General features: G+C 50.5%; 3 protein-coding genes across 6 annotated transcripts; 1 reads left to right on the forward strand and 2 right to left on the reverse strand.

The window, feature by feature from the left end:
- Window positions 1-382: 382 nt before the first annotated feature.
- On the reverse strand, window positions 383-6,570 carry Fcn3 (ficolin 3). The gene is given in 9 exon segments (XM_078027752.1): window positions 383-542; window positions 545-693; window positions 695-750; window positions 1,641-1,688; window positions 1,807-1,998; window positions 5,040-5,081; window positions 5,263-5,288; window positions 5,374-5,487; window positions 5,490-6,570. Coding segments are annotated over 9 exon segments (738 nt in total). The 5' UTR covers window positions 5,557-6,570; the 3' UTR covers window positions 383-498.
- Window positions 6,571-9,054: 2,484 nt separating this feature from the next.
- Cd164l2 (CD164 molecule like 2) lies at window positions 9,055-14,922 on the reverse strand. 3 transcript variants are annotated; one of them, XM_040288182.2, is made up of 6 exons: window positions 12,828-14,922; window positions 12,233-12,400; window positions 12,061-12,132; window positions 11,509-11,553; window positions 9,897-10,041; window positions 9,055-9,749 (listed from the first exon to the last, which is right to left on the reverse strand). In XM_040288182.2, the coding sequence occupies exons 1-6, from the start codon at window positions 12,913-12,915 to the stop codon at window positions 9,629-9,631; spliced, it is 639 nt and encodes a 212-aa protein (XP_040144116.2). In that variant the 5' UTR covers window positions 12,916-14,922; the 3' UTR covers window positions 9,055-9,628. The 3 variants fall into 3 exon arrangements, with proteins under 3 accessions (XP_040144116.2, XP_040144121.2, XP_040144124.2); XM_040288187.2 differs by having other exon boundaries at window positions 9,055-9,644; window positions 12,828-13,489; XM_040288190.2 differs by lacking the exon at window positions 9,055-9,749 and having other exon boundaries at window positions 9,762-10,041; window positions 12,828-14,921.
- Window positions 14,923-19,038: 4,116 nt separating this feature from the next.
- Window positions 19,039-22,280, forward strand: Gpr3 (G protein-coupled receptor 3). 2 transcript variants are annotated; one of them, XM_021733147.3, is made up of 2 exons: window positions 19,039-19,159; window positions 20,246-22,280. In XM_021733147.3, the coding sequence occupies exon 2, from the start codon at window positions 20,251-20,253 to the stop codon at window positions 21,241-21,243; it is 993 nt and encodes a 330-aa protein (XP_021588822.1). In that variant the 5' UTR covers window positions 19,039-19,159; window positions 20,246-20,250; the 3' UTR covers window positions 21,244-22,280. The 2 variants fall into 2 exon arrangements, with proteins under 2 accessions (XP_021588822.1, XP_040144115.1); XM_040288181.2 differs by lacking the exon at window positions 19,039-19,159 and adding an exon at window positions 19,170-19,363.
- The last annotated feature ends 3,267 nt before the right edge of the window (window positions 22,281-25,547 follow it).

The raw sequence follows: 25,547 nt of genomic DNA on the forward strand, positions 1-25,547 counted from the left end.
GGATTCAAAGGAGCTCTCAATGGGTTAGGCAAGGAGCAGCAGAGGGCGAGGACTTGACCCATTACAGACTGGGGTGGGAAACACAATTTACAAGGGACAAGCATGAGCAACAGAGAGGGTGAGAAAGCTATGCAGTTTCTACCACAAAACCATCATTTGCAGGCCCAGAGAGCCCAGACTTGTTCAGTGGCTTCTTGAATCTCTTCCAATCCCTCTACTAGATGCCCCGCTGTTCTTGTTTTGCACACCTCCAGAGAAACCTCTTTACCTTGGGAGTTTCCCTTCCATCTTCCTGATAGGAAGGAAATCCATCATGGAGCTGAGACTTATGTTCCTGCTCTGCCCTCTTTACCCAGTAACTGAAAGAATCCTGAAAGCCTGAAAAGGGTTAAAATGATTTATTTTTAAATGTGAACAGGGAAACAGAGGCGGTTGTAGTGGGGAGGTGGTTGAGGGTCCGGAAGCTGTTCAGGAGAGATAAGGGCACTGCAGGGCACCCTAGTGGAGCAACATTGGAACCCTGTGGTAGGGGTGACCCACAACTCAGAGGCCCAATTGATGCCATGCTTGTGGGCAGTGGCCTCAGACACTGCATAGTGACTGTTGAGATTGGATTGATAACAGGATTCATACCACCAGGCACCAGGGACAACCTCTGAGCAGCTGTTCCCATTTGAGTCATGGTGGGTGTCAGGTGGTAAAAGGCTTCCAACTGTGGAAGCTCAAGGAGTCCCTTCCTGCAGTCCCTTCCTGGAGGGCACCGTAGGGATCCACCCCATGCCTGGCACCCTTAGGGATATTATCCTGAGAAAGTCTCAAGCAACTGCAAGGTGGATGTTACCAACCCCATAAGACATTAGCGGAATAAGGGGCCAGGTGTTTGCCACTGTCACTCAGCTAGTCACAACGGCAGTGGGACTTGCATTTATGATTGATTCCAGAGTCACCAACTCTTCCCCCTGCCTTGTCCTCTCCAGAATCCCTAGTTTCCCTCCATCCTTTGTCTCCTTTCACTCCCATTTACAGCCCAAGCATCTATACCAAGGAGAGCTGCGAGGAACTTCGTGTGCCTGGGTAAGAAAGGGGGCTCCCCTGAGGCACCTCCCCATCACCACTTCCCCCTTTCAGATCTCTCCCCAACAGTCTGTTTCTCTGACAGAGAACTGCCCTAGTTCCTTTCCCAAAGCAGAGCATGTTAACACTCCAGGAGCCTCAGATGGTGCCCACAGCCCCACCCTGCCTCCTGGCCCATTCCCAGCCACCACCCCACCCACCCTCACCCCACCCCTGTTCTGGAGATTGAACTCAGGGCCTTGTACATGCTAGGCAAGGGCTCTGCCTAGAGCTATGGCCCCAGCTCCTCCCCACCCATTTTATAGGAAGCCGAGGCTCTGACACAGAAGGGACTTGCTCAAGATCACAGAGTAAGTGGTGAATTTGAAATCGCCCTCAGGTCTATTTGCCTCCAGAGCCCTAATTCTTTCTTTCCGGTACCACCCTGTCTCAGGGTTGTCTTTTCTTGGATAAAAAAACTGAGATCCACAGAGGGGGGGAAATTGCTCTAGAGACCTAGGCAATGCTCTGAAAGAAACCAGCCCCCTGCCTCTCCTTCTTCAGGGCCCCACCTTAGACTCACTCACCTGCAATGCCTCTGAGAACTTGCTCAGTGCCTGCTGGGAGTAGTCTGCCTCCCCCATAAGACAGAAAGTCACAGTGGGGAGATGGAGCCATTAAAGCCTTCCAGCTCTACCCAGGTGCCTGGGAGAAAGGGGGAAGCTGGAATGAAGGAAGCTCAGATTCTCAGGTGTGGACTTGGGAGGGATGGAAGACCGTACCCTTAGAGCCCTTTGACCTTGCTGGGAACTCCCCCTGAAGGGTGAGCTGGTGTAAGTTCTCATTCCCCAGCCAGAACTCAGACTCCTAGCTCCCAAAACCTGCTTTGTAGGATGACCACAAATGAAATAAATCCACAGAACCATCCTGTCACCTTGGAAACACCTGCGGAGGCAGAGAAGACTAGCATACCAGGTACTACTCCTGCCTGGGCAAGGGGTGCTGGGGAACAAGGGTACATGTCTGCTGAGGTTGGGTGAATAGGAGAGGTGAGCTGATGTTTCTCTTCTCTTTGGATTGGGGCCTAGTGGATAAAAAATTTCTTCAAGGAAGCTTTTCTTGTAAATACATTGATAAACTTGATTTCCTTATTAACTTTTTCTTTTCTTTTTTTTTTTTAGTACTGGGGATTGAACCCAGAGGTGCTTAGCAACTGAGCCACATTCCCAGCTCTTTTTTAAAATATATTTTATTAGAGACAAGGTCTTGCTGAGTTGCTTAAGGCCTTGCTAAATTGCTGAGGCTGGCTTTGAACTTTCGATCCTCTTGCCTTAGCCTCCTGAGCCGCTGAGATTACAGGTGTGCCCACCATGCCAGTCTTCCTTATTAACTTTTACTGACACTCAAATGCATACCAAAACCTTGCATTCCTAGGGGAGACTGAAATGATAGAAACACTGTCCCTTCCCTCAGGAGACCCTTAGTCTATTAGGAGTCAGACTCACGATAATGTGCTTTCATTGACTATGATAAAAACCAAGATATTTAAAGCAGAGATATTGACCCCAGTCCAAACTGGACTTCTGGCCTTACCCTAATATCCACCCCTCCAATCTTCCTCCTCCAGGTCAAGAACTCCTTCGCCCTGGGAGTTTCCCTCCTAAATATTTTGTCATTGTTGTTACAGCAGTGGGGTTGAACCCAGGGATGCTAGTGCTTTACCACAGGGCTATATCCCAAGCACTTTTTTTTTTTGGTACCAGGGATAGAACTCAGAAGCACTTAACCATTGAGCCACATCCCCTGCACCCTTGCATTTTTTTTTAAGAGAGAGAGAATTTTTAATATTTATTTTTAGTTTTCGGCGGACACAACATCTTTTTTTTGTATGTGGTGCTGAGGATCCAACCCAGGCCGCACGCATGCCAGGCGAGCGTGCTACCGCTTGAGCCACATCCCCAGCCCATCCCCTGCTTTTTTAAAACATATTTTAGTTGTAGATGGACACAATACCTTTATTATTGTTTGTTTGTTTATTTATTTATTTTTAAATATTTTGTTTTTTTAGTTGTAGTTGGACACAAAACCTTTATTTTATTTTATTATGCTGAGGATCGAACCCAGCGCCCCGCACATGCTAGGCCAGCGCTCTACTGCTGAGCCACAACCCCAGCCTCTTGTTTATTTATTTTTATGTGATTCTGAGAATTGAACCCAGTGCCTCACACATGCTAGGCGAGCGCTCTACCACTGAGCCACAACCCCAGCGCATCCCCCCACTAGTCCCATTTTATATTTTATTTAGACACAGGTTCTCACCGAGTTGCTTAAGGCCTTGTTAAGTTGCTGAAGCTGACTTTGAACTCAAGATCTTCCTGTCTCAGCCTCCCAAGCTTCTGGAATTACAGGCATGCACAATCCAGCCCAGATGAAGCACTTTTAAAAATTACTATTATTTTTTATTTTGAGACAGTGTCTCACTAAGTTGTCCAGGCTGGCCTTGAGCAATCCTCCTGCCTCAGCCACCGAGTAACTGGGATTATAGGTGTGCACCACTACACCTGACTCCTTCTCCACCTTGTTCCCTACTTCAACTCATCTTCCACGATGTAGCCCAAGACTTCTCTTTTTTTTTTTTTCTTTTTCTTTTTTTATGGCAATGGGTATTGAACCCAGCAGCGCTTAACCACAGAGCCATATCCCCAGCCCTTTCTATTTTTTATTTTGAGACAGGGTCTCGCTAAGAGCCTCACAAACATGAGGAAGCTGGCTTGAACTTGCAATCCTTCTGCCTTAGTCTCCCGAGTTGCTGGGATTACAGGTGTGTGCCACCATACCTGGCCAAGTCATCTTTCTAAAATACAAGTCTGACCTCGTTCTTTGGCTTAAATCTCTTCCAGGGCTCCCCATTTCCCCCCACAACTCTTCAGTCAATAATTTAATGCCTTCCCAGAGCTGGCCTTTGCAGAGGTCCTCCGTGCATGTCTGGTCACACCAAAAGACCATAGCTGACCACCCACATCTACTCTTAGCTCCCTCCCTTGGTGCCCCTAAACCCTCTGGTACGCTCCTGCTTTCATAAATTTATCTTTACCTCTACCTGGAAAGCCCTTCTGCATCTTATCTGTCTAGAAAACTTCCACACAGCCTTCAAGGTCCTTTCAAATGTCACCTCCTCTATGAAGCCCTCTCAGACTTCTTCAGGCACTGTGGGGAGCTCAACCACCACCTGTCTGTGACTTCCTCTAAGGGTATCTTGCTCCAATGGGCTTTGGCTCCCCCTAGGGGTCATGGGGGAGAAGTGCTCATTGGATCGGGTCTTCCAGCCCCTTTTCTCATTCACCAATCAGCCACCCCCAGCAGTGTTGTGTCACAAAAGGCTGGATGGACCCTGCCCTTCCTGCCCTCCCTGCCCTCCCTGCCCTCTGTAGGCACAGATGGTACCAGCCACTCAAGGTGGTGCCCTGGCTCAGCAGCTCTTGGTGGATACTGGGATCTGAGAAAGGAGAGATGGAGTGTGGGGGTGGGCAGGTTATTCCCCAAACTCCTCCAGTTCCACCCAGTCACTGGAACAAATGGGAACTTCAGAAGCCCTCTTGCTCCTTTGGGCCTCTGAAGGGACTATAAGGAGGACTAAGGAGGGCTTGGCCACACCTGGGGCCCACCAACACCCACACTGCCTGATTCCAAGTTCTCAGCTCCCACCAAGGCAGCCCCACCCTCCTGGCACCAGAACAGTTTCACTGGATCTCCTGCCCCAGAGAGGGACCGTGTGTTGGCTCTGAGGTCTGAGCACCCTGAGGGAGTGGCCATAACCACTAATGGGGAGAGCCCAGGTCCTTCTCCTAATTCTCCCCACCCTCCCAGCCTCCCATTCCCATGGGCGGGCAGTCATAACTGATTGCTGCAGAGGCAACAGAAACATCCACCCTTGAGTGTGGGGATAGAGCAAAGGAAACGGGGAGGCCCTGACCCCACATACTCACAGGTTCACCCTTGGGGTCCATCTTGCTGAGGTCCAGGCTGCCCTGAAATCCCAGAGGCAGAGATACCCTGAGTCCTGTTCATGCCCCCAAAGAAACAAGATTTGGAGCTAGAAGTTCCAATCCCCTTTTCACCTTTTACTGGCTCTGTGATGGGAGACTTAACAACTTACCCTGTCTTGAGTCTCACTTTCCTCCTCAGTAAATTGAGGACCATACCACCTACCTGGCAGATCTTAGGATGCTGCGTACCTACCCATCAAGAGCCTGGGACAGAAAGGGTTCCTGTCCCTTTGTTATGGCTCCTCAGCACAAACTGCAACTGCTACATCCTCACACCTGTACCCTGGCTGCCAGGTTAACCAAAGGGCCCTGCCAGCTCCCCAACACATCTCACCTTGGGGACCTGGAGCTCCTTTCTCCCCAGTACTTCCTGGGGTTCCAGGACAAAAACTTTGCTGGCTTTCAGTTCCCTGGGTTCTTCAGGGAGACACAGGGTCCGTGGGCACAGTTTGGACATGTTTCTCCCAGATCTCTCTGCAGTTCTTTTTCCACCTCCCAGATTCTAGCTGTCAGGGCACTTGCTTCTTTAGCGGGTAAGGTTTTGCACTATTTCTATCTTATTTGCATAAATTAGTATGCAGAGCCCCAATGGTCAAACTCTAACCTCTCTCTTTGGGGAAGGCAGGAAATAAGAGGAGGGTTGATGGAGAAAGCACACTAAAACCCTACCTGGGAAGCTGGGGTGGTTATGGGTACTCAGGCAGGACCCTAAATAGGAGGAGAATAAGGAAAGAGAGGTCCACTGTAGGCCCATCTTGCTGAGGCCACCAGAGAAAGAATGTCAGCTTATAAGAAACCAGACTGGTGGGAAGGTATAAAGTAAGACTTCCTCCCATTGTCCCCCAGGGACACCCCACACAGGCTGATGCTACCAGAGGGCATTTCCTTTCCCAGCCCTAGAGAGAATGGGCATCGTCCTTGTTTTGTCCAGCCAGAATGGGGTCCAACTTCTGATCCTGACTTCCAGGGCTCCCCAGTCATCTCTCCAGATCTCTATATTCATATGAATTTTCTCAGCTTTAAACTTTAGTTCACAGGTATGGTAGCACATGCCTGTTATCCCAGTGGCTCAGAAGGCTGAGGCAGGAGGATTTCAAGCTCAAAGCCAGCCTCAGGAACTTAGCAAGGCCTTAAGCAACTCAGTGAGATCCTGACTCTAAATAAAATACAAAAAGGGCTGAGGTGTTGCTCAGTGGTTAAGCACCCCTGGGTTAAATCCTGTGTACCAAAAAATAGAAACAATAATAAATAAATAATAAAATGAAATAAACCTCAGCTCATTCTGTGCCTTCCATCTGGAATGCTCCTTCTTCATCTTCACCTGTGAAGCTCCACCTGTCTGTGAAAGTCCAGCTCTAAGGCCATCTCCACTTTCCTGGTCCTTTCTGATCCTTGTTAACACTATTAATAGAGACCACTGCTACCATCTATTGGGTACACTGAGTATGGTTTACACTGAGTATGGTTTGTACATCTCTTCCAATCCTCATGTTGGAAGGCCTCAGTCCTTATTATTGGCCCTGGGTAATAAACCTGGTACAAAACAAATACTCAATAAACATTGGTAAAATAGCTAGGGGTGTGGCTTGGTGGCAGAACATGTCCTCAGCATGCTTAAAGCCCTGGGTTCAACCCCAGCATGTATATATGTATTTATATATGTACATATTCATAATATTCATATGAATGAATAAAGGAGGAGGAAAACTGAGGCCCAGAGATGGAATATGACTTTTGTTTTCCCTGGCACTTATATGCCTAAAGCCACAGAGCTTTCTCCCAATACTCGCCACCAGAGAGGAGCAACCTTAGGAAAGTGACTGTAGCTTGAGTCCCTGGGCCTAGAAAACAACTGTCAACATAGGCCAATTGAGTGCAGCCTGTGCAGGGGCCTAGAAGTGGCAGCCATGCTTTATCTGTGAGAGGTGAGGCCTGAGCTGGACGAGTACTTCAGGTGGCAGGGGAGCAAAGAGAAGGCATGGTCACTCATTCATGCAGTAAACCTTTTCTGAGGGCTGGCCCTGTGCCAGGCCTAATTCTGGGGGCAGGTGGGGTCTGAGGTATAAGGAGGTATGAGGTGAAATGGAGGCCAAGTTTGCCTAACAGGATGGAAGCATGAGAGGGAGGCCAGAGACTGCAACTCCAGTCTAGGAGTCTGCCCTCCCCAAATCCTCCTTCAGATGTGTCGAGGTCTGCAGACGAGCCTATTCAGCATGGCTGTCCGTGAGTTCACCTGAGGGCTGGAGGTGTAGCTCAGTAGGCAGAACACTTGTCTATGATGCTTGAGACTCTGGGTTGGATGAAACACCAAAAAACCAAAACCAACATGGAAATGACCCAGCCAGCACTGATAGGATCCAGGCAAATAAATTTTGATCATTTGAGGGCTGGGGTTGTAGCTCAGTGGCAGACCACTTGCCTAACACCTGTAAGGCCCTGGGTTCAATCCTTAGCACTATAGAAAAAGAAGCAAATAAGGGCTGGAATTGTGGCTCAGTGATAGAGTGCTCGCCTAGCATGCACGAGGCACTGGATTCCATCCTTAGCACCACATAAATGTAAATTAAGGATATCGTGTCCACCTAAAACTAAAAAATAAATATTTAAACAAATAAAATAAAGACTGATCATCTACAACTACAAAATTTTTTAAAAATATGACCATTTGGACAAGTCATAGGGTGAATCTAATGTCAAGGGAAAGTCACAGAACAGCATGTGCAGCACGATCACACTGTGTTGTAAAAATGCTAAACGTGTATATACATAATGAATTCACAGAGAAAGGTCTGGAACAACTGTTAACCATAGGCATTTCTGGGGAAGGAGGGAGAGAGAGGAGTGATTCTCACTCTTTAAACTTCTATATAGTCCTTTTTTCCCTTCATAGGCATTTAGTGTTCTTGAAAGAAAAACATTGGATAAAGGAGGGCAAGGCAAAGAAATAGTCCTGTGGGGAGAAGCCAGGTGGTCCCAACAGGAAGAACTGCATGTGCAAAGGCTTGGAGAAAAGAGGAAGCAAGGCAGGCTGGGAACAGAAGTAGATCCACATAGTTGGAGGAGGACCAAAGGCAGGGCAGGTGTCTGCAAGGATGGGGGCTTTGACGGAAGTGAAGGTGGGAGGGAGAAGCCTCAGGAGGTGGTGCCATGTGTGGGCAGGTGAGGCCAAAGAGCAGCTAAACTATGGAACTGGGGGTCCTTTCAACCATCCAGCTGCAGCCAGAGATCCCTGGGGAGATCAAGATGGAGGGAGGGTAAGCCCACAGGCTGTGCAGCTTAAGAGGGTCATGTGCTCTGGAGTGAAGCAAACTGAATACATGCACCTGCCCTGAGCCTTCTCCACATCCCACTGAGATGGAGACAGTTACTTGCACTTCACAGATGAGGAAACTGAGGCCCAGAGCTATGAAATGCTTGAGTTCAGCTCTCAATCCTTATTCTTCCTTTCAACTTTCTTTGGCATTGTGCATGTGAAGAAGTGAGACCCTGCTGCAAGCCTGGTTCCCATTGAGCACCCAAGACCTGGGGGGCTATGAGTCAGAGAAGACTTCTGTGCCCAAGGATGCAGGCAGGGCTTTCCAAGGAAGCCTGGGTGAGGAAGGCCACAAATGGCCACCTGAGAGTCCTGGGGGCTCTCCTCCTTGGCCCTGGGGCACAGACATAAGTTTAGGGGACAGAGACTGAAGACACCTTCAGAAGGGAATCCTGCTCACTCTGAAGTCAGAAGAGCCTGGATTCCAACCCCAGCTCTGCCATAATCTGAGCAAACATTTACCTTTCTGAGTCTCCATACCCTTGCTGGAGAGGGGTAGGGGTAGGGGGTCAAAAGGTATAAGAGACAAAAATATCTTAAAGAAAACAGTCCTAGTCCTAGGCAGAATTCCTGTGAAGGAGAGGATGACAGCCATATCCTTCCCCATCCACACAACCCCGGACACAGGACAGGAAGCACGGCACCGGAAACAGTTCGTTTATTTGGGGGGAGAGCCCAGGCTAAGTTGGTAGGAAGAGGCAGCACAGACCCTGGTACCAGGCTGAGGGACCCAGCAGGGTCCACAGATGAGACACGAGGTGGTTGAGGGATGTTCTCAGCTGTAGGTGGCAGGCCCGGGACAGGAGGGGAGGTCAGGGATTGGGTGCTGAGCCTGCTCAGTGTCCACAGGGGCCAGAAACAGATGGCCAAAGATTTTCCCACCCCCAGTGCCCACAGAGTGGCCAAGAGGGCAGCCTCTGAGTCCTCCTTCCCCTCAGTGTGAAGACCAGGCCCAAGGGGGTCAGATTCTGAGGAGGCCACACAGAGAGACACTTAGGGGAGGTGACCCTACCTCAGTTGGGCAAAGACTCTCACCCCCCAGAGAGCAGGTGAAGCTGGAAGAGCAAACACTTTAACGCAGGCTGCAGCGACCCACCCCACAGCACACGGCACACGGAGCCACGCACGGCTCCCTTCTCAGAGGACACCACACTTTCACACAGTCTGGCTCCTGCCCACGGCCCCAGACTGGCTGAAGACTTGCCTGAGCCATCACCTACTGGTTCTCCTCCCTGCTGGCAGCATGTGGGGACAAAGACACAGTGGGGCTCAGCTGAACTGCCAAGTTTGGGGCCCAGGCTGAATCCTGGTCCCAGCTAACATTTAGCAGGGAGCCCCTATTGGAGGAGAGAAGGGGGGTGTCTCACATAGGGGACATGGGGAAGGAGTCATTATCTTTTGGGTTACCCCGTGGAGAAGACAATTCCCTGGGCAGGGAGGAGTAAGGGAAGTGCGCTGGGACTCCCCTGCTGCCAGGTACTCACAGTGTCTGGTAAGTGCTATCCTTGGCCTTGAGGAAGCGCAACACGAAGAAGGCCACGGCCTGCAAGCTCAGCACCAGCACAACACCCCCGATGAAGCTGGCACCATCAAAGCCAGAGCTGTGGGCTTCAGGGATCACAGGGCTCCCTGTGGAGTGAGACAGGGTGGAGGTCATAGCTGGCCACCATGGACCCAGGATCCCTGCTCCACCTCACAACTGGCCCAGGACACCTCAGGGCCTCAGGCCTCACTATGGAGCCTGGAACACAGGCACAGAAGTCTAGCTCAGAACCTATGGGCAGAGGGGAAGTACCTGGTATAAGGGACAGTGCTTGTTAGGACTTGGCCCTATTCCTAAGTTGCTCTGTGGCTTTCTGCCATGCACACCCTCTCTGGGCCTACTAATCCCATAGACCCACTAGGTGAGAGAGGGTGCTTAGGGCTTAGATCCCAGATGCAGATGGTCCCTTTTCAGGACCACTAAGCCTCGTCCCTTTTCAGGACCACTAAGCCTCGAGCCCCTATTCAGAGAAGAAGGAGCAGGAGAAGTAGAGGTCTAGACCAACACCCTACTAGAAGATGGGTCCCTTTCTCTTCTCCTCAGATAGTAGAGCCTCAGGGCCACAGTTTCCAGGCTAGATCTGGGTGACTACCAGCTGTGCCACAAGGGATTCCATTTCAGGCCCTGGGCCAGGTGCCCAGGACAGGGTAGGGCCAGGTAGGGCAGTGTAGGGCAGGGCTGGTGAGCAAAACATACCAGGACAATGAACAGGGGCTCAGCTGGGAGCAGGGTCCACTTCCCAGAGGGTGTGTGTGGTATAAGGGGGTCCAAGAATACCAAGGGCAAAAGATGGTCCCAGCCGAAGCTCAGGGATCCCTAGAGAAGGATGCCAAGGGAAGAAGAGCAAAAAGGGAAGAGACGAGCCACACACAGTAGATCTGGGGCTTCAGTTGAGGGAACTGAGCCATCAATAATTCAGCCTCTGAGATCAGTTTCCGGCTTTAATTAACCAAGAGCCTCTTCAGCCATCCTGGCCAAGTCTGGTGACCTCCAGTCTCTGAGGGGCAGTGGAAGTCAAGGGGTGGCCTCTGCTCTTTCAGAAATCTGCTCTGGGACCCTCTGGTCCGGCAGGTTGCAGTAGGTGGTCACTTATTAGTGACTGAAGCCACATACTCTTATTAGTATCTGGAGCCACATACTCTCAGGTCCAAGGGTTAGGAACGGATAGGAGCTGCCTTTTCTTTTTTAGTTGTAGATGAACATAATACCTATAACTTATTTATTTTTTTATGTGGTGCTGAGAATCAAACCCAGTGCCTCACGTGTGCTAGGCAAGTGCTCCACTGAGCCACAACCCCAGCCTCGAGAGCCGCCATTTCTTGATCACCTTCAGTGCGTCAGACACTGAAGTGGGCCCTATCTATGCAGACCCATTAAATCCTAACAGCAGCTTTGTGAGGTAGGTCTTACCCAACCCATTTTACAGATGTGGAAACTATAGATGGAGGGAAAACTGAGAGAAGGATACTACAGAGCATGTCAGCACCTGAGCCCAGCTGTCTTTCTATGCACCTCTGGTCCTCCCACTACCCCATCCCACAGGGAATACTTGCCTGTTGTGATTGTCTTCGGTTCATAGGTGGGATGGTGGTGGGCAGCTGAGGAGACAGGAAATCCATAATAAAACCACCTTCCTGTCCCCTGGCTCCCATCGAGACCCCAGTCGCTGCCAGCTGCTGGACTCCAACTCAGACTAGGCCCTTCTCCCAGGTCCAGACACCCAGTGTTCTATAAAGGCTTCGTCGCACAGTTCCCTCCACCAGATGTGCCACCTCTGCAGTTCTACCTACCAAGCTCAACTCTGATCCCACTTCCTCCAGGAAGCCTCCCACCATTCCCTTCTGAATTTCCAAAAACATGGTGTCTTATATTACAGGAAGACCTAATGCCCCCATCCCCGCGCACATCTGGACCAATTTACAGTGATAAAACAGGTCATAGAGGGGAAGAGACCTCTGAGAGCTAAAGACAGAATTGAAACTGGACCCAGGTGTTTGTGGGCATAGTTCACTCCCTGAGAGGCTGGGTTCTCCTGGGAGCAGGTTCTGGATGGGGAGACCAGCCCCCTCCCTCCAACTTTGCTAGACCAGTGGGAACTCCTTTACCTGGACAGGACTCTGAGCTGTTGTAGACAGAGCAACCCTCCTTGACCACCTCAGCTTGGGCCACACAGTGTCCTTATAGGAGAAGGTGCAGGGAAGAGGTTTGAGGAGAGTGTCCAAAGCTTTGGGCTTCAGAGCTGGGGCCAATGAGCTTGGAAAGGGCCCAACTCCATACCTGGTTCCTGTAGTCGACATTGCTGCCACACGCAGCCTGAGAAATTGTGTGCTCTGTCCCCCTCCACACAACGCTCACAGAGCTCCAGTTGTTTGCAGCCCCCTTGGACAGCAGGCCAGGTATTCAGGCGGATCAAGGCTCCCCGCCCAAAGCCTTGAGCTCCTTTACCTGGGAATGGGATGGGAGTGGGAAGGGAGCAACTCTGGGAAGCCAAGTCGCAGCACTACCTCACCACCTCTATAGCTCTCACCCCTCTGCTCATGCCTGGAGCTTCTGCAAGCACAAGGTTACACTCACCTAGCCTTCACCACATTCCCCCAGGACCCCCTCCCTTTACGAACATCTGGAGTTCCCAGGCACATTTGGAGCTATCACCTCCACATAGACCCGAAGTTCCCTAATCTACATCTGGAGTCTATATATATGCACGTGGGTCTCCACACAAAACGGAAGCCCCTTTCCTCTCCCACCTCTGGAGCCCTGAACTGGCTTTGGAAGTCCCCTCCTATCCCCAGCCAAGACTGGAAGGCAGATGGATGAGGGGAATGCGTCAAGTGCCCCAGCCTGGTTCTAGCCAGACCCAGTCCTGCGTTACCAGCCACAGCGAGTTGAGCACACAGGAGGAGGCAGCAGTAGCCGCCGCAAAGCGCAGCCCAAAAGACACGGGGTCCCGGCGCTGCCATGGACGCGGGAGGGAACCGGGAGTCCGTGGACAGCTGGTGTGGCGCGTCCCTTCTGGACTCCGCTCGCAGGAGCTTGTGGGGAGAGAGACCCGGGCAACCGGGGCGTGGCCAGTAGGGGTGTGACCAATAGGAGTGGCCGGGTGGGGCGGGGCTCTTTGGTAGGGCGGAGCCATCGAGGGCGGGGCCAGGTAGGGACGTGGCTGGGCTAGTCGAGTTGGGGCGGGGCTTGGACAAAAGGGGCGGAGTCCAGGACTTGGTGTAGCCGGGCGCAGAGCGCCCCCACTGGTAGCTGGGTGGAAACGGTTAAGTAGGGATTATTTTTATCCCTGCTTCATAGGTGAGGAAACCGAGGCTGAGAAAAGGTGACTTGTTTGAGGTCACAGTGGCAAAATATGGATTTGAAAGTGAAGTCACTTTGGCTCAGACCAGGCCTTTAGGGTGCAGCCTCCCAGCAGGCCCTATGGAGGCTAGGACAGGTCTCAGCTATCCCTCACCTCTGGCTGCTTGTACCCAGCTTTGGTGTTTTCTCTCGGCCCTCACACCATCCCCCAGGACCCTCTTCTGCCTTTCAGCCCTCCATCTTGTCTGCCTCACATCCATCACATCCTCTGGCCAAGCCACGAGTCATGCCCTTACCAGGTCAATAGGGCCTCTCTGCAGCCCTCCTAGGGCCTCCTCTCCTGGCCCAGTACCACTCTTTTGCAGCCACTTCTCAGGTTCCTTAGGGGCACCTCTTTTTTCTCTTCTCCTCGCTCCTCCTCCTTCTCCTTCTAACCCCTTTTAAATTGATGGTGGCTCAGTTTAGTTCTGAGCCCAAATTCACACTCTTTTGGGGTCATCTTGGCCATTCCTCTGTCACCAGTCCCCATTTAAAAGCCAACAAGTCACCGGGCACGATGACTCAGCTTAAGCAAAAGTGAGGTGCTAAGTAACTCAGTGAGACCCTGTCTCCAAATAAAATATAAAATAGGGCTGGGGATGTGGCTCAGCCCTATTTTATATTTTATACCCTGAGTTTATTCCCTGGTACCAAAAAAAGAAAAAAGAAAAAAAAAGAAAGAAAGAACGAAAGAAAGAAAAGAAAAAGAAAAAAAAAAGCCAACAAGAAGTCTCCAATTTTCACCTCCCAGGCCACTTCTGGCCACAGCTGCCACACCTGTAACTAATAACACATAGCCTACGATCACTGAACCCTTACTACCAGCAGAATGTACATTCTACTAAGAGCTTTCATTTGCAGCCTCCCATCTAATGTCCACAATTAACCTGTAGGCATGGGTTGTGCCACCCCCAATTTGCAAGGTGCTTAGGGACACAGACTCAGCAGACTAGTCTGTGAATCCAGCCTCCAATGAAGCTAGAAGCCACCCTCCCTCTGCCATGCCTCCTATGGGTCCCCTGCTTCTTGGGTCCTGAATGTCCTCAGGTGTCTAATATTGCCTTGTCCCTTTTCCCCACTCAGGGAGGCCCCATCATACCCCTTCAGTCACCTGGGCTGGGAACCATGATTTGACCTTCACCTCCTCTCTCCATCCCAGCCCCCGAAATTAAAATCCTTCATACTCCATATCTAGGTGTCCCCTGGGTCCGGTTTCCTCATCCTCCTTCTGCTGGCCTCACTGTCTTTCACCCTTCAGGCCAGTCTCCAAGCTGGCCTTCACAGTACCGGACTGTCCTGAAACCATGCATGGATCTGGCCACACCTCTTCCAATTAACAATTTTTCATCAATGCCTTGGCCTGGCCAATCCTTTGATTTCTTGCTCTAGAAGTCTCTGGCCTGTCCTGGGCTGTCTGCAGCACCTTTCTATGCCTCAAGGATATGCCTTTATCCTAGTTCCTCTCCTGCAGTGTGTGCATGTAGAGGGTCCTTCTCCATTCCCACCACATCTGCCTGGCAAACTAATGCTTCAAGTCACCTCTAAAAGAGTGATTCTTGGAAAAAATAAAAGTCAGGTCATACCATTCCCTTGCTTAACCCATTCTAGTGCTTCTCCCCATCTACAGGCTTTCCCCTGCCCACCTCTCTGGGCTCAAACCCTCCCTTTCCCCTGTGCTCATTCAGTGTCTGTTCATTTGGCCTCCTCAAATTCTTCTCCTCCTCACAGACTGTGTACTTGCCATGCCTACTTCTTGAAATTTTTTCTTTCCTTCCTTCCTTCCTTCCTTCCTTCCTTCCTTCCTTCCTTCCTTCCTTCCTTCCTTCCTTCCTTCCCAGGGACACTTAACCACTGAGCTATATCCCCAGTCCTTTTTATTTTATTTTATTTTTTATTTTGAGGCAAGGTCTTGCTAAGTTGCTTAGAGCCTCACTAAATTGCTGAGGCTGGCTTTGAACTTGCAATCCTCCTGCCTCAGCCTCCTGAGATACTGGGATTACAGGTGTGTGTCACCATTTCTGGCTTCTACTTTCTTCAAGTGACTCTAAACTCCCTACCTAAAAAAATATCTCCTAGTTATTCTACATTACATCATCTGTTTTTTCCTTTGAAGCATGTATCAAATGCATAATTAACTACACATTTGTTTCCTGGGCAGAAACCATGTTTTTCTTTTTCCCTAGGGAACACCCTGCACGCAGAACAAGCTAAGTAGATGTTTATTAGTAGCCCTACAATACCATGTTGTGACTATTTGAGTACATGTTTGTCTGAGCCATTGGCCTTTGAGACCATCAAGGGTTTTCTATTTGAGATATTAAGTGTCTCTTTTTTTAAGTTTATTTATTTTTTAGTGGTAGTTGGACACAATACCTTTGTTTATTTATTTATTTATTTTTATGTGGTGCTGAGGATCGAACCCAGGACTTTGCACATTCGAGATGAACGCTCTACTGCTGAGCCACAACCCCAGTCCCAAATGTCTCTTTGTAATTTGCTTATCTCTCCCCTTCTTTAAGGATCTCCTTAAGGAAGGCAGCAGGTTTTGTTCACAGCTATAACCTCTGTGTCTGGCAAATAGTAGATGTTCAGTAAATATACATTAAACATTGAAAATGCAGAAATGTGGCCAGATCATCTCTGTTTCTAGCACCCATCAAAACTCAAGCCAGGGAATCAGTGAATGCTGGCTGAATGAGGTTCATGCTAAGAATACATATACTGACAATGACTGGACCCACCCCCCGTTTGGGACAAGGTCCTCAAGTGTAGAGATTATCTGTGTCTCACAAGTATATGCAAATGGGGGAGGGATGGAGATATAGCTCAGTTGGTAGAGTGCTTGCCTCGTATGCATAAGGCCCTGGGTTCAATCCTCAGCACCACACACACACACACACACACACACAAACAAACAAATATATGCAAACACACACACACTCTCCTCGCTTTAGACTAGCTTTAGACTCCAGACTGGTGAAGAATGAAGAGGTAAAGAAGCCTCACCTGGAAGTGAGAGTTCATAGCCATCTGGTGGCCACCTGGCAAACTGCAGTATTGTCACCTTGTCTAACTTCACCCTAATCTCTCCTGGGAATGAGGGTGCCGTCTAAGCTAGCATGGGAGACACCCTGGGCTTGGTTACAGGTGAACTTGGCCTCATATACAGTTCTGCCATTTTTCTGTATGATCAGGGTCAAGTTCCTTGGCTTCTCTGGAGAAATGGTTCCTTACCTTTGCAGGGTTGTTGTAAGAAAAAATTGGGCTCTGGTCTGGCACCTGGTAGGTGGGAAGAAAATAAGGAGGAAAGATTTGCTAGGCAGTGATGGCCTCAATTGTCCTGTTAGCAAGAGCAATTCTGGTGCATGAGAGAGCGTACATTTGATAATACACAGCCTCACTTCAGTCTCTAGGGTCTCTGGGGTTTCTCAGGGTTAGAAATACCACCCATTTTGGGGCTGGGATTGTGGCTCAGTGGCAGAGTGCTTGCCTCACATGTGTGAGGCACTGGGTTCGATCCTCAGCACTACATAAAAATAAATAAATAAAAGTATTGTGTCCATCTACAACTAAAAAAAAATTTTTTTTTTAAAAAAAATTACCACCCATTTTTTGTCCCTAGCTGCCTAAGGAACAACCTCCATGTGAAGGACATAGTAACTATCCATATCAGGAAGTTCACGACCAACCAACTACTGCATTGGAAACAAATGTCCTCTACCCTAGGATGCTAACTCTAAGAAAGAAACACCAAAACATATAAGGCCACATCATATGTGAGCTTTGTCTTTGATAGTGGCAACACAACTGTCTAGGGCACTATCTATGATCCTTTGGATTCTACAAAGAAAAATGAATCCAGTTGCTGGGGCTGTAGCTCAGTGGCAGAGCGCTTGCCTAGCCCATGTGAGGCCCTGGGTTTGATCCTTAGCACCGCATAAAAATAAACAAATAAAATAAAGGCACTGTGTCCAACTACAACTACAAACATTTTTTAAGAGAAAAATTAATCCAAACATAGATGTGGCCAGTATGAGAAGAAAAGAGATCTCAAGAAAACAGGTAGAGGAACATGAGAGCAGAATGAGGATGGCAGTGGGATCCTAAAGGCCAAGCAACGTCGGAGCTGGCAAGAGGGAGGAGAGGATCTGTGGTGACTTTGTCTGCAGTGATGGTACACATTTCACCAGAGGATCAATGAATTATGAAAACTGCCACTCAAAAGTCTCTCATATGCCCGCCACTTTCTTATCAACCTCCCAGCACCCTTCACCTTTCTCTGAGACCAGAACTTTGTTGGGACCCAGCTCAGATGAGGGAGAAGATGGACATCTAAGTCTTGGGTGGCTGATGCCCTGTCCCCTCTCTCAGTCAACTCAAGCATGAATCCTGCTACTTTCACTGTTTCCCTTCACAGCAGCTCCTGTTTAGTTTAATTATCTATTCAACAAATATTTATTGAACACCTACTATATGTTAGGCACCACTTTACAGCAGAAAAGAGGACAGAGTCACTGCTCTCTCATGGAGCTTACAGTGGAACAGGACTGAGACATAGTTACCAAGAAAGGAAGATGAATAAATATATATTTCCTGGGTTTAGGGTTTAATAGCAGGTAGGGTTAGGAAAGGGGGAGCTCTTTCTCCATGCCCTACCCCACCAGGGTGCCTAAGAAGGGAGGCTGAGAGGGACTTGCCAGGAGAACAGAGCTGCTAGGTTTTCTGCTTCCAAGTTCTTCCCGGCTCCCCATCTCCTGCTGCTTCGGGGAAGTGCTCCCCCTCCTGCTGGCTTTCCAGATCCTTGAATAAATAATTCAGGTTTTAAAATCTTGCCAGGCCTACTCTCCCATGCTGTGAGGGCGCTATTGGACTGACATGAGTGATGTCACGCAGTTCCTTATTCCAGCCCCAACATCATGGGACCTGTCCTGGCAGCAACTTACTTGCCCAATCACTGTCCGCTCCTCTGCCCTGTTCCCCTAACCCTAGGGCCCACTTACCACAGTCACCTGGCATCTTTATTCCAGGACCCTATGACCCTCATCGGTTTACTTTGTCCCCTCAGTACCTCAGCCCTTGACAGGGTGATGGTGACCTGAAATCCCTTCACCTGGATACCCTATTTTCTCTTGCCACCACCTCTGCCACCCTGGAATCCTTAAACTCCATCACGCTGCAAAGTCACCCAGACATTGCTATGATTGCCCTGGGGATTCTACCATCCTCTACCGTCAGCATCCCCAGGCCACCATCCCCCAAGATCCTGTCACCAGCTCATATCGTCACTTCCACCCACCTCCCTGCTTCCTCGTGCTCCTGTCACCGTCACCTCAGGGCCCCGTCATTCTCACAGGAGGACGCCCTTTCAGCCACATCACTTGGTCTCCGTCACCTGGATTCTGTCATCTTGTTCCTGTCACCTGAGGATCCCCATCACCCCACAGCCTATCTAGGTCTCCTTTCTGCTCCCCACCATATTCCCTGCAGGCTCCCTGAGACTTCTCCAAGGATCTCGACCAGAGCCCCAGAAACCCCTGGCCCGCAGAGGGCGCCTTGTCAAGGACAGCGCGGGCCGATGGGGAGGGGGCGGGGCCGCGGCCACGGTCGCTTTTTATGAATGGGGGAGCGGGCGGTGCGAGGCCTCATTACTATGCCGCGCAACGCGCGCTGCGCCCCAGCGCACCGCGCCTATTGGCCTACTGGGCCGCTGACGTCACTGAACCGGTGGCCGGGGGCGGGGCGGGGCGGGGTGACTCACGCCGCTTCTCCCGCGGCCGCGGGGGCTTCTCGGGGTCCGCGCACACCTTGAGCTGCCAGGACCCAAGAGGACCCTCCCCGCGGCCCGGCCGCGCCCTGTCGTGAACGGTAAGTAGGAGGCCCTGCCAGGGGCACCAGGCATCCTGGAGGGCACACCGGATGCTGGGGCACTGGGCCGGCCGAAGGCTCCCTGCCTCTGGCCGAAAGGGTCGGAGGTCAAGGCTGGGATTCTGGGTTAGCAAATTCTGGGTCAGCAGACGAGGGCCCAAGTGCTCGAGTGCTGGAGCAGTCAGCTGGGTGACCCGGTGAAAGGTGAGCATCCCTGCAGGGACCCAAGGTTCTGGAGGTTCGGACAGTCGTCCGAGATTGGGCGGGCAGGAGACGGCTAGGGCAGGGACACAGGCGTCCGAGCTGCGGGAGGTGTCTGATTTAGGGATCCTAATATTGGGGCAGGAGGCGGAGTCAGGCCCATGATCTAGGTGTCCGGGCAGAAGGAGGAGTCTGACTCAGGGATCCAGACTTCCAGCGGGGAATGGCTCACAGAGATCCAGGGGTTCAAAACAGAAAGAGGGGTCAGTCCCTGGACAGAAGTCTGGGAGAGCGTGCGGGGTGGGGGGCTGCGTTCCCAGGTGTTTTTACCCTAGGAATGTCGGATGGGGGCTGACCGAGCTTCACGCACTTTCCCTGGGGGCGGAGCCTGGGCCGGCTGTGCTGAGAATCGTGAGGGGTCTGAGAGCCTCAGAAACCGAGTCATCCTCTGATGGGAGGAAGCAGAGCTTCCCTTAGACTCGAGATGATTCTCTCCCCCACCCCCGCCCGATCTTGAGCCTTTTGGTGCATCGCCTGGATTCTGTGGTTCCCCCATTCACTTATGGTAGCCTTTCATCTAGTTGTCTGATTACACACGTGGGAAAGAGGCCTGCAGGACCCAGAGGATTGGAAGGGAGGGTAAACAGATATAGGACAGGGATCCTCAGGGAATAAATAAATAAATAAATAAATAAATAAATACCCTTGTTTGAAGGTCTGGAGGCATTAGAGAGGACAAAGTTATCCTTGGAAGAGCCCTAGGGCATGAATAGGGGGACAAGGCATCTGGGCTGCACCACTTATCCTGAAGGGCACCTCACTCCCTCCAGACCCCTCCTATCAGCACCAGCCCTGCCAGCATCTCACAGGGCCTTTCTCCTGCAGGTACCATGATGTGGGGTGCAGGCGGCCCGCTAGCCTGGCTCTCTGCTGGCCCAGGCAACGTCAACGTGAGCAGCATGGGCCCTGCAGAAGGGCCCACAGGCCCAGCTGCACCACTGCCCTCACCCAAGGCCTGGGATGTGGTGCTATGCATCTCAGGCACCCTGGTGTCCTGTGAGAACGCGCTGGTGGTGGCCATCATCGTGGGCACTCCTGCCTTTCGTGCCCCCATGTTCCTGCTGGTGGGCAGCCTGGCTGTGGCAGACCTTCTGGCAGGCCTGGGCCTGGTCCTGCACTTCGCTGCTGTCTTCTGCATAGGCTCCGCAGAGATGAGTCTGGTGCTTGTTGGCGTGCTGGCAATGGCCTTTACCGCCAGCATTGGCAGCCTACTGGCCATCACTGTCGACCGCTACCTTTCCCTGTACAATGCCCTCACCTACTACTCGGAGACAACAGTGACTCGGACCTACGTGATGCTGGCCCTAGTATGGGGGGGTGCCCTGGGCCTGGGGCTGCTGCCTGTGCTGGCCTGGAACTGCCTGGATGGGCTGACCACATGTGGCGTGGTATATCCACTCTCCAAGAACCATCTGGTAGTCCTGGCCATTGCCTTCTTCATGGTGTTTGGCATCATGCTGCAGCTCTATGCCCAGATCTGCCGCATCGTCTGCCGCCATGCCCAGCAGATCGCCCTTCAGCGGCACCTGCTGCCTGCCTCCCACTATGTGGCTACCCGCAAGGGCATCGCCACACTGGCCGTGGTGCTCGGCGCCTTTGCTGCCTGCTGGTTGCCCTTCACTGTCTACTGCCTGCTGGGTGATGCCCGCTCTCCACCCCTCTACACCTATCTCACCCTGCTCCCTGCCACCTACAACTCCATGATCAACCCCATCATCTATGCCTTCCGCAATCAGGATGTGCAGAAGGTGCTGTGGGCCATTTGCTGCTGTTGTTCCTCTTCCAAAATTCCCTTTCGATCTCGCTCCCCCAGTGATGTGTAGTTACATCCTGGTGACCCCTGCAGCCCTGATCACTACAAAATTCCAGAATGTTAGGTCCTCCAGGGCTTTGTTCCAAATCCCCAGCTCTACACCCCCAGACCCAGCTGGTTCTGGAGTTCTAGGACATTGGGTGTTTCAGGATTCTGTTCAAGATGACTGCAGGGGCCCAGCTGGCTCCATGGTTCTAGAATGTTCCAGGTGGTCAGGATTCCACTTAGAAATGTCCCACAGCCCAGCTGATTTGCAGTTACAGAATGCTGGGTGTTTTACAGTGCCATTCAAGCCCTTGATCTTTCCCCTCCCCTGAACTTGTCCTTAGCCATGTCACTTTACTTTTGGATTTCTGAGCTCAAGAGTCAGAGAGGTTAGTCACTTAGTTGCCTAGATAGGAGAAAATCTATCTATCTATTTATCTATATCTATATATATATATATTGCACATACAAAGAAAGTATATTATTTATTTATTTATTTATTTATAAGTTTATCTATGGGTGATAAGGGGAAAAAAGAGACCCATACCTTGAAATCTAGGCCATACCAGGGTATTCCCAATCCCCACACCCCCATTTCTGACCTCAGTTCCTGGAGGAGGGAAATGGAGAGAGAAACCACGTATTTTGTTATTATTTTTGCTTATTTTTTATCGAAGAGATCATAGAAACCAGAGCCTTCTCCCCAGGCCCGCCCCCCTCGGGTTTGCAGGAGGAACACACCAGCCTCTGGTTTTTTATTTTTTTAAAAAGCCATCACCTGAGCAACCGAGAATTCCTCTGCGCTGGGGGCCGGCTGCCCTCTGGTGGCCATTTGGGGGGACTGCAGCCTGACCAGGTAGCCGGTATCAACTCCAACGCCGCTTGAGCCTGGCATCCAGCGCCCTAGTCCTGGCCTGGGGGCCAGGCCTCACCCTGAGGTGCCCTAGAGGAGGAGGGGCAAGAGCCAACACCCCCCCCTCTGCCAACCGGGGTATGGTCCCCAGTGCATTCCCTGTTCCTGTCCCCCTGACCCAACTCATTAAAAAATGATTTTGTGATAAATATGTTTGTGTGGGTGTGTGTGTGTGTAGAGTTGAGTCTAATGAGGGATAGACCAGAATGAGAGAGTCAGATCAGGCTAGAGGGGCCTAATGGTGGGATGAAGTGTGGTTGATCCCCCCAGGATATCAGTGCCTCTCTGGTCAGCTCTGGGCATTGCCTGGCAAAGATCTTGCATACTCCTGGGGACCAGGGTGCTTAGCTCTGAAGATGCCCTCATCCTACCCACATGAGCCAGTTTGAGGCTCTTATGTGAAGAATATGCACATAGCATATCTGTTTCCTTCATAATAATCACCCTTTTCTGGGTTAGGAATGTAGCTCAATGGTAGAGCTCTTGCCTAACATGCCCTAGACCAAGGGTTCAATCACCAGTACTGTCCTCCACCCCCAAAATACCCTTTCTTCTAATAGTTTGTGCTTACTGTGTGGGATAGGCACTCTGCAAAGAGTAGGTATTGCACGTTGCCTCCTATATGCTTAACAAGCATCCCCTGACATATATAGTATTGTCTTCTTACAGATGAAGAAATTGAGGTTGAGAGAGGGTTGGTGATTGACCTGAAGTCATATAGCTGGGAAATGGTTAAATCAGGATTCAAATAGGGAACATCTGTTTCCAGAATCTGTGTTCTTGTCTCCTAGGCAATGTCCTCTCACTTCCTTCTTTCCCAAGTCTAGGGTTTAAGACATTCTGGAATCTGATTTATATTCTCAGGGCCAGTGGCCTACATTTGGGAGATGTTTGGACAGGGTCTGGTCATAATGGAGCTAGAAGAAAAACTTCTTTCCTAAGTAAAGGTGAGTGGCTATACAAGTGCATTTAGGGACCCAAGTTTGGGTGTTTGGGAGAGAAGGAGGACCCCAGAAAATTGTGTTCATCAGGGAGGCAGGAGCAGATTTGGGGTGTGGCTCAAGAGGGATCTCTGGCTGTGCGTGGAGGCATACATCTGTAATCCCAGAGGCTTGGGAGGCTAAGGCAGGAGGATTGTGAGTTCAAAGCCAGCCTCATCAAAAGTGAAGCACTAAGCAACTCAGTGAGAGTCTGTCTCTAAATAAAATACAAAATAGGGCTGGGGATGTGGCTCAGTGGTTGAGTACCCCTGAGTTCAATCCCTGGTACCTCCCCCAGCAAAAAAAAAAAAAAAGAGGGATCTCTGACTACTCTAATTTGCTAGCCTCCCACCTTCTCAGGCCTTATAGCTGGAAAAACCCTAGTAGTGGGACCTGAGGAGCATTTCTGGCCTACTCCACCATCAGGGAGGCTGAGACACACAAAAAAGAGCAGCTATTTGCTCAAACTCATCCAGCTGTGCCAGGCTAGGATGCAAGTCTTTCTCCATTTCCTTGCCCATAGCTCTTTTGCCTGGTATTCAAAACTCTTCCCCAGCAGTGGCTGCAGGAGTCTAGGTGGTAGACATGCCAACAGGCCCAGGCACAAAATGCAGAGGCCTGACCAGGGCCCTGGGTAGAGACCCCACACATATATTCCACAAGCGCCTCCCCAAGTTCAAGCTTTGAGCCAAACATTTCACACTACCACCCTGCCCTCATCAGATGGGGCTATCACTCTCCCCACTTTTCACAAGAGAGAGTTGAGAACGTAATAGCAATGGGCCTCCATTAATTTACAGACAGAGCCTAACGATTAGGAGAAGGGCACCACAGATAGCATTAAATAGAAGAGGGTTGTTTTTTTTTTTAAAAAATTTTTTTTAGTTGTAGATAGACACGATATCTTTATTTTTATTTATTTATGTATGTATGTATGTATGTGGTGCTGAGGATTGAACCCACCGCCTCACACGTGGGAGGCAAGTGCTCTGCAACTGACCAACAACCCCTAAATAGAAGAGATTTTTTAAAAAAATGTAATATTGGGAGCTGGGCACGGTGGCACATGCCTATAATCTCAGCAATTTAGAAGACTGAGGCAGGGAGGATCACGAATTTAGAAACTTGACAACACACACTATCTCATAATAAAAAATAAAAAGGACTGGGGATGTAGGTCAGTGGTAAAGCACTCCTGGGTTCAATCTCCATTATTAAAAAAAGAAAAAAAGTAATGTTGATAAGTCTTCAGAGACAAGAAAAGTAGGAAGAAAGAGAATATATGAGTACTTTTTAAATGAAGGTGCCCAAAAGAAAGGCCTCTCTGAAAGGTGACAATCAATCTGTCCAAAGTCACAGTCAGTTGAGTTAGGATTTGAACCCAGTTCATTCATCTCCAAATCAATTTCTTTCATGGTTAAAAGAGTAGGTTTCAGAAACAGTGGGCCAGGAACTGGGACAAGGTGGTTTGAGCCCAGGCTGGGGAAAGCTAGGGGTCTCCAGGTTATGTCCAGACCTTTAAGGGGAAATGTAGAAAAGAATCTCCTTGCTGCCTCCCGATGCTCCTGAGAAGCCCTCACCAAGGTCCACAAGGAAGGGTCAGGTGCCTATTCTAGCTGGGTGTGGCTTGGCCCTTGGTGTCCTCATTCCAGCTTCTGGTTCTAGGGCCCAAACAAAGACCTACTGCTTTCTATCCTATGTCTGGGAGGGTCTGTTCTCGGGATCCACACCAAGGGTTTTTGTCTTGTCTGTGTCTGGGTGGTTATGTGGTGGATCTGCGGCATTTGGGGGAGACTAAGTGTGTGGTGGGCTGGCTGGGTTTCTCGTCTCCCAGGATTCTGTGGACACAGTTCCAGTCTTCTCTGTACCCCCACTGCATGCCTCCTCCTAGAGGCCCCCTTGGCTGAGCCCTGCTGTGGCTGTGGAGATGATTCACACAACACACCTTCCCACAGCTCCCCCCACCCCCCAGTAATCGAGTAATCATGTGTAGGGAAGTCTTGCTTCCTCCTCAGAATGGAGCCCCTGAGGGTGAGGCTGTGGCTCAATTTCGACTGAGGGTCCCTAAGAGAAGAGGCATGTCTGTTCCCTCAAACCAAAGGCTCCTGAAAGCAACTCTCTTTGTCTCTCCTCAGATCAAGGGGCTCCAGAATTCAAGGTCATGTCTCTCCCTTAGAGCAGGCATTCCTGAGAGCTGGGCCCTGTCAGAGCCTTAGGATCTCTGAGGCTCTCGGAGAGCAGGGTCACATCTTTTGCCTTGGACGAGATCCCCTGAGGCAGGACAGTGTCTTCCCCTCTGACTGAGCCTTCTGTTCTCCTTCAGCCTCAGATTCCTCTTGTGCTCAGCTCTGAGCGGCTCAGCATAGCATGTGTGTGTATGTGTATGGGGGCCTTTCTGCCTCTGCCAGCTTTCTAACCCCATGCCTGATCCTAACC

The sequence above is a fragment of the Ictidomys tridecemlineatus genome, chromosome 11 (genome assembly GCF_052094955.1).
Source record: "Ictidomys tridecemlineatus isolate mIctTri1 chromosome 11, mIctTri1.hap1, whole genome shotgun sequence".
In the NCBI taxonomy this organism is placed as follows: Eukaryota; Metazoa; Chordata; class Mammalia; order Rodentia; family Sciuridae; genus Ictidomys; species Ictidomys tridecemlineatus.

What these genes read in the sequence shown, in the direction of transcription:
- Gpr3 (XM_021733147.3), top strand. Translation starts at nt 20,251, where the DNA reads ATGATGTGGGGTGCAGGCGGCCCGCTAGCCTGGCTCTCTGCTGGCCCA.
- Cd164l2 (XM_040288182.2), bottom strand. Translation starts at nt 12,915, where the DNA reads ATGGCAGCGCCGGGACCCCGTGTCTTTTGGGCTGCGCTTTGCGGCGGC. An exon ending in TGCTCAACTCGCTGTGGCTG is followed by an intron (nt 12,401 to 12,827) that starts GTAACGCAGGAC and finishes TCCCATTCCCAG; the next exon opens with GTAAAGGAGCTCAAGGCTTT. An exon ending in GATAGCACTTACCAGACACT is followed by an intron (nt 9,750 to 9,896) that starts GTGAGTACCTGG and finishes CTCCTCCAATAG; the next exon opens with GGGCTCCCTGCTAAATGTTA.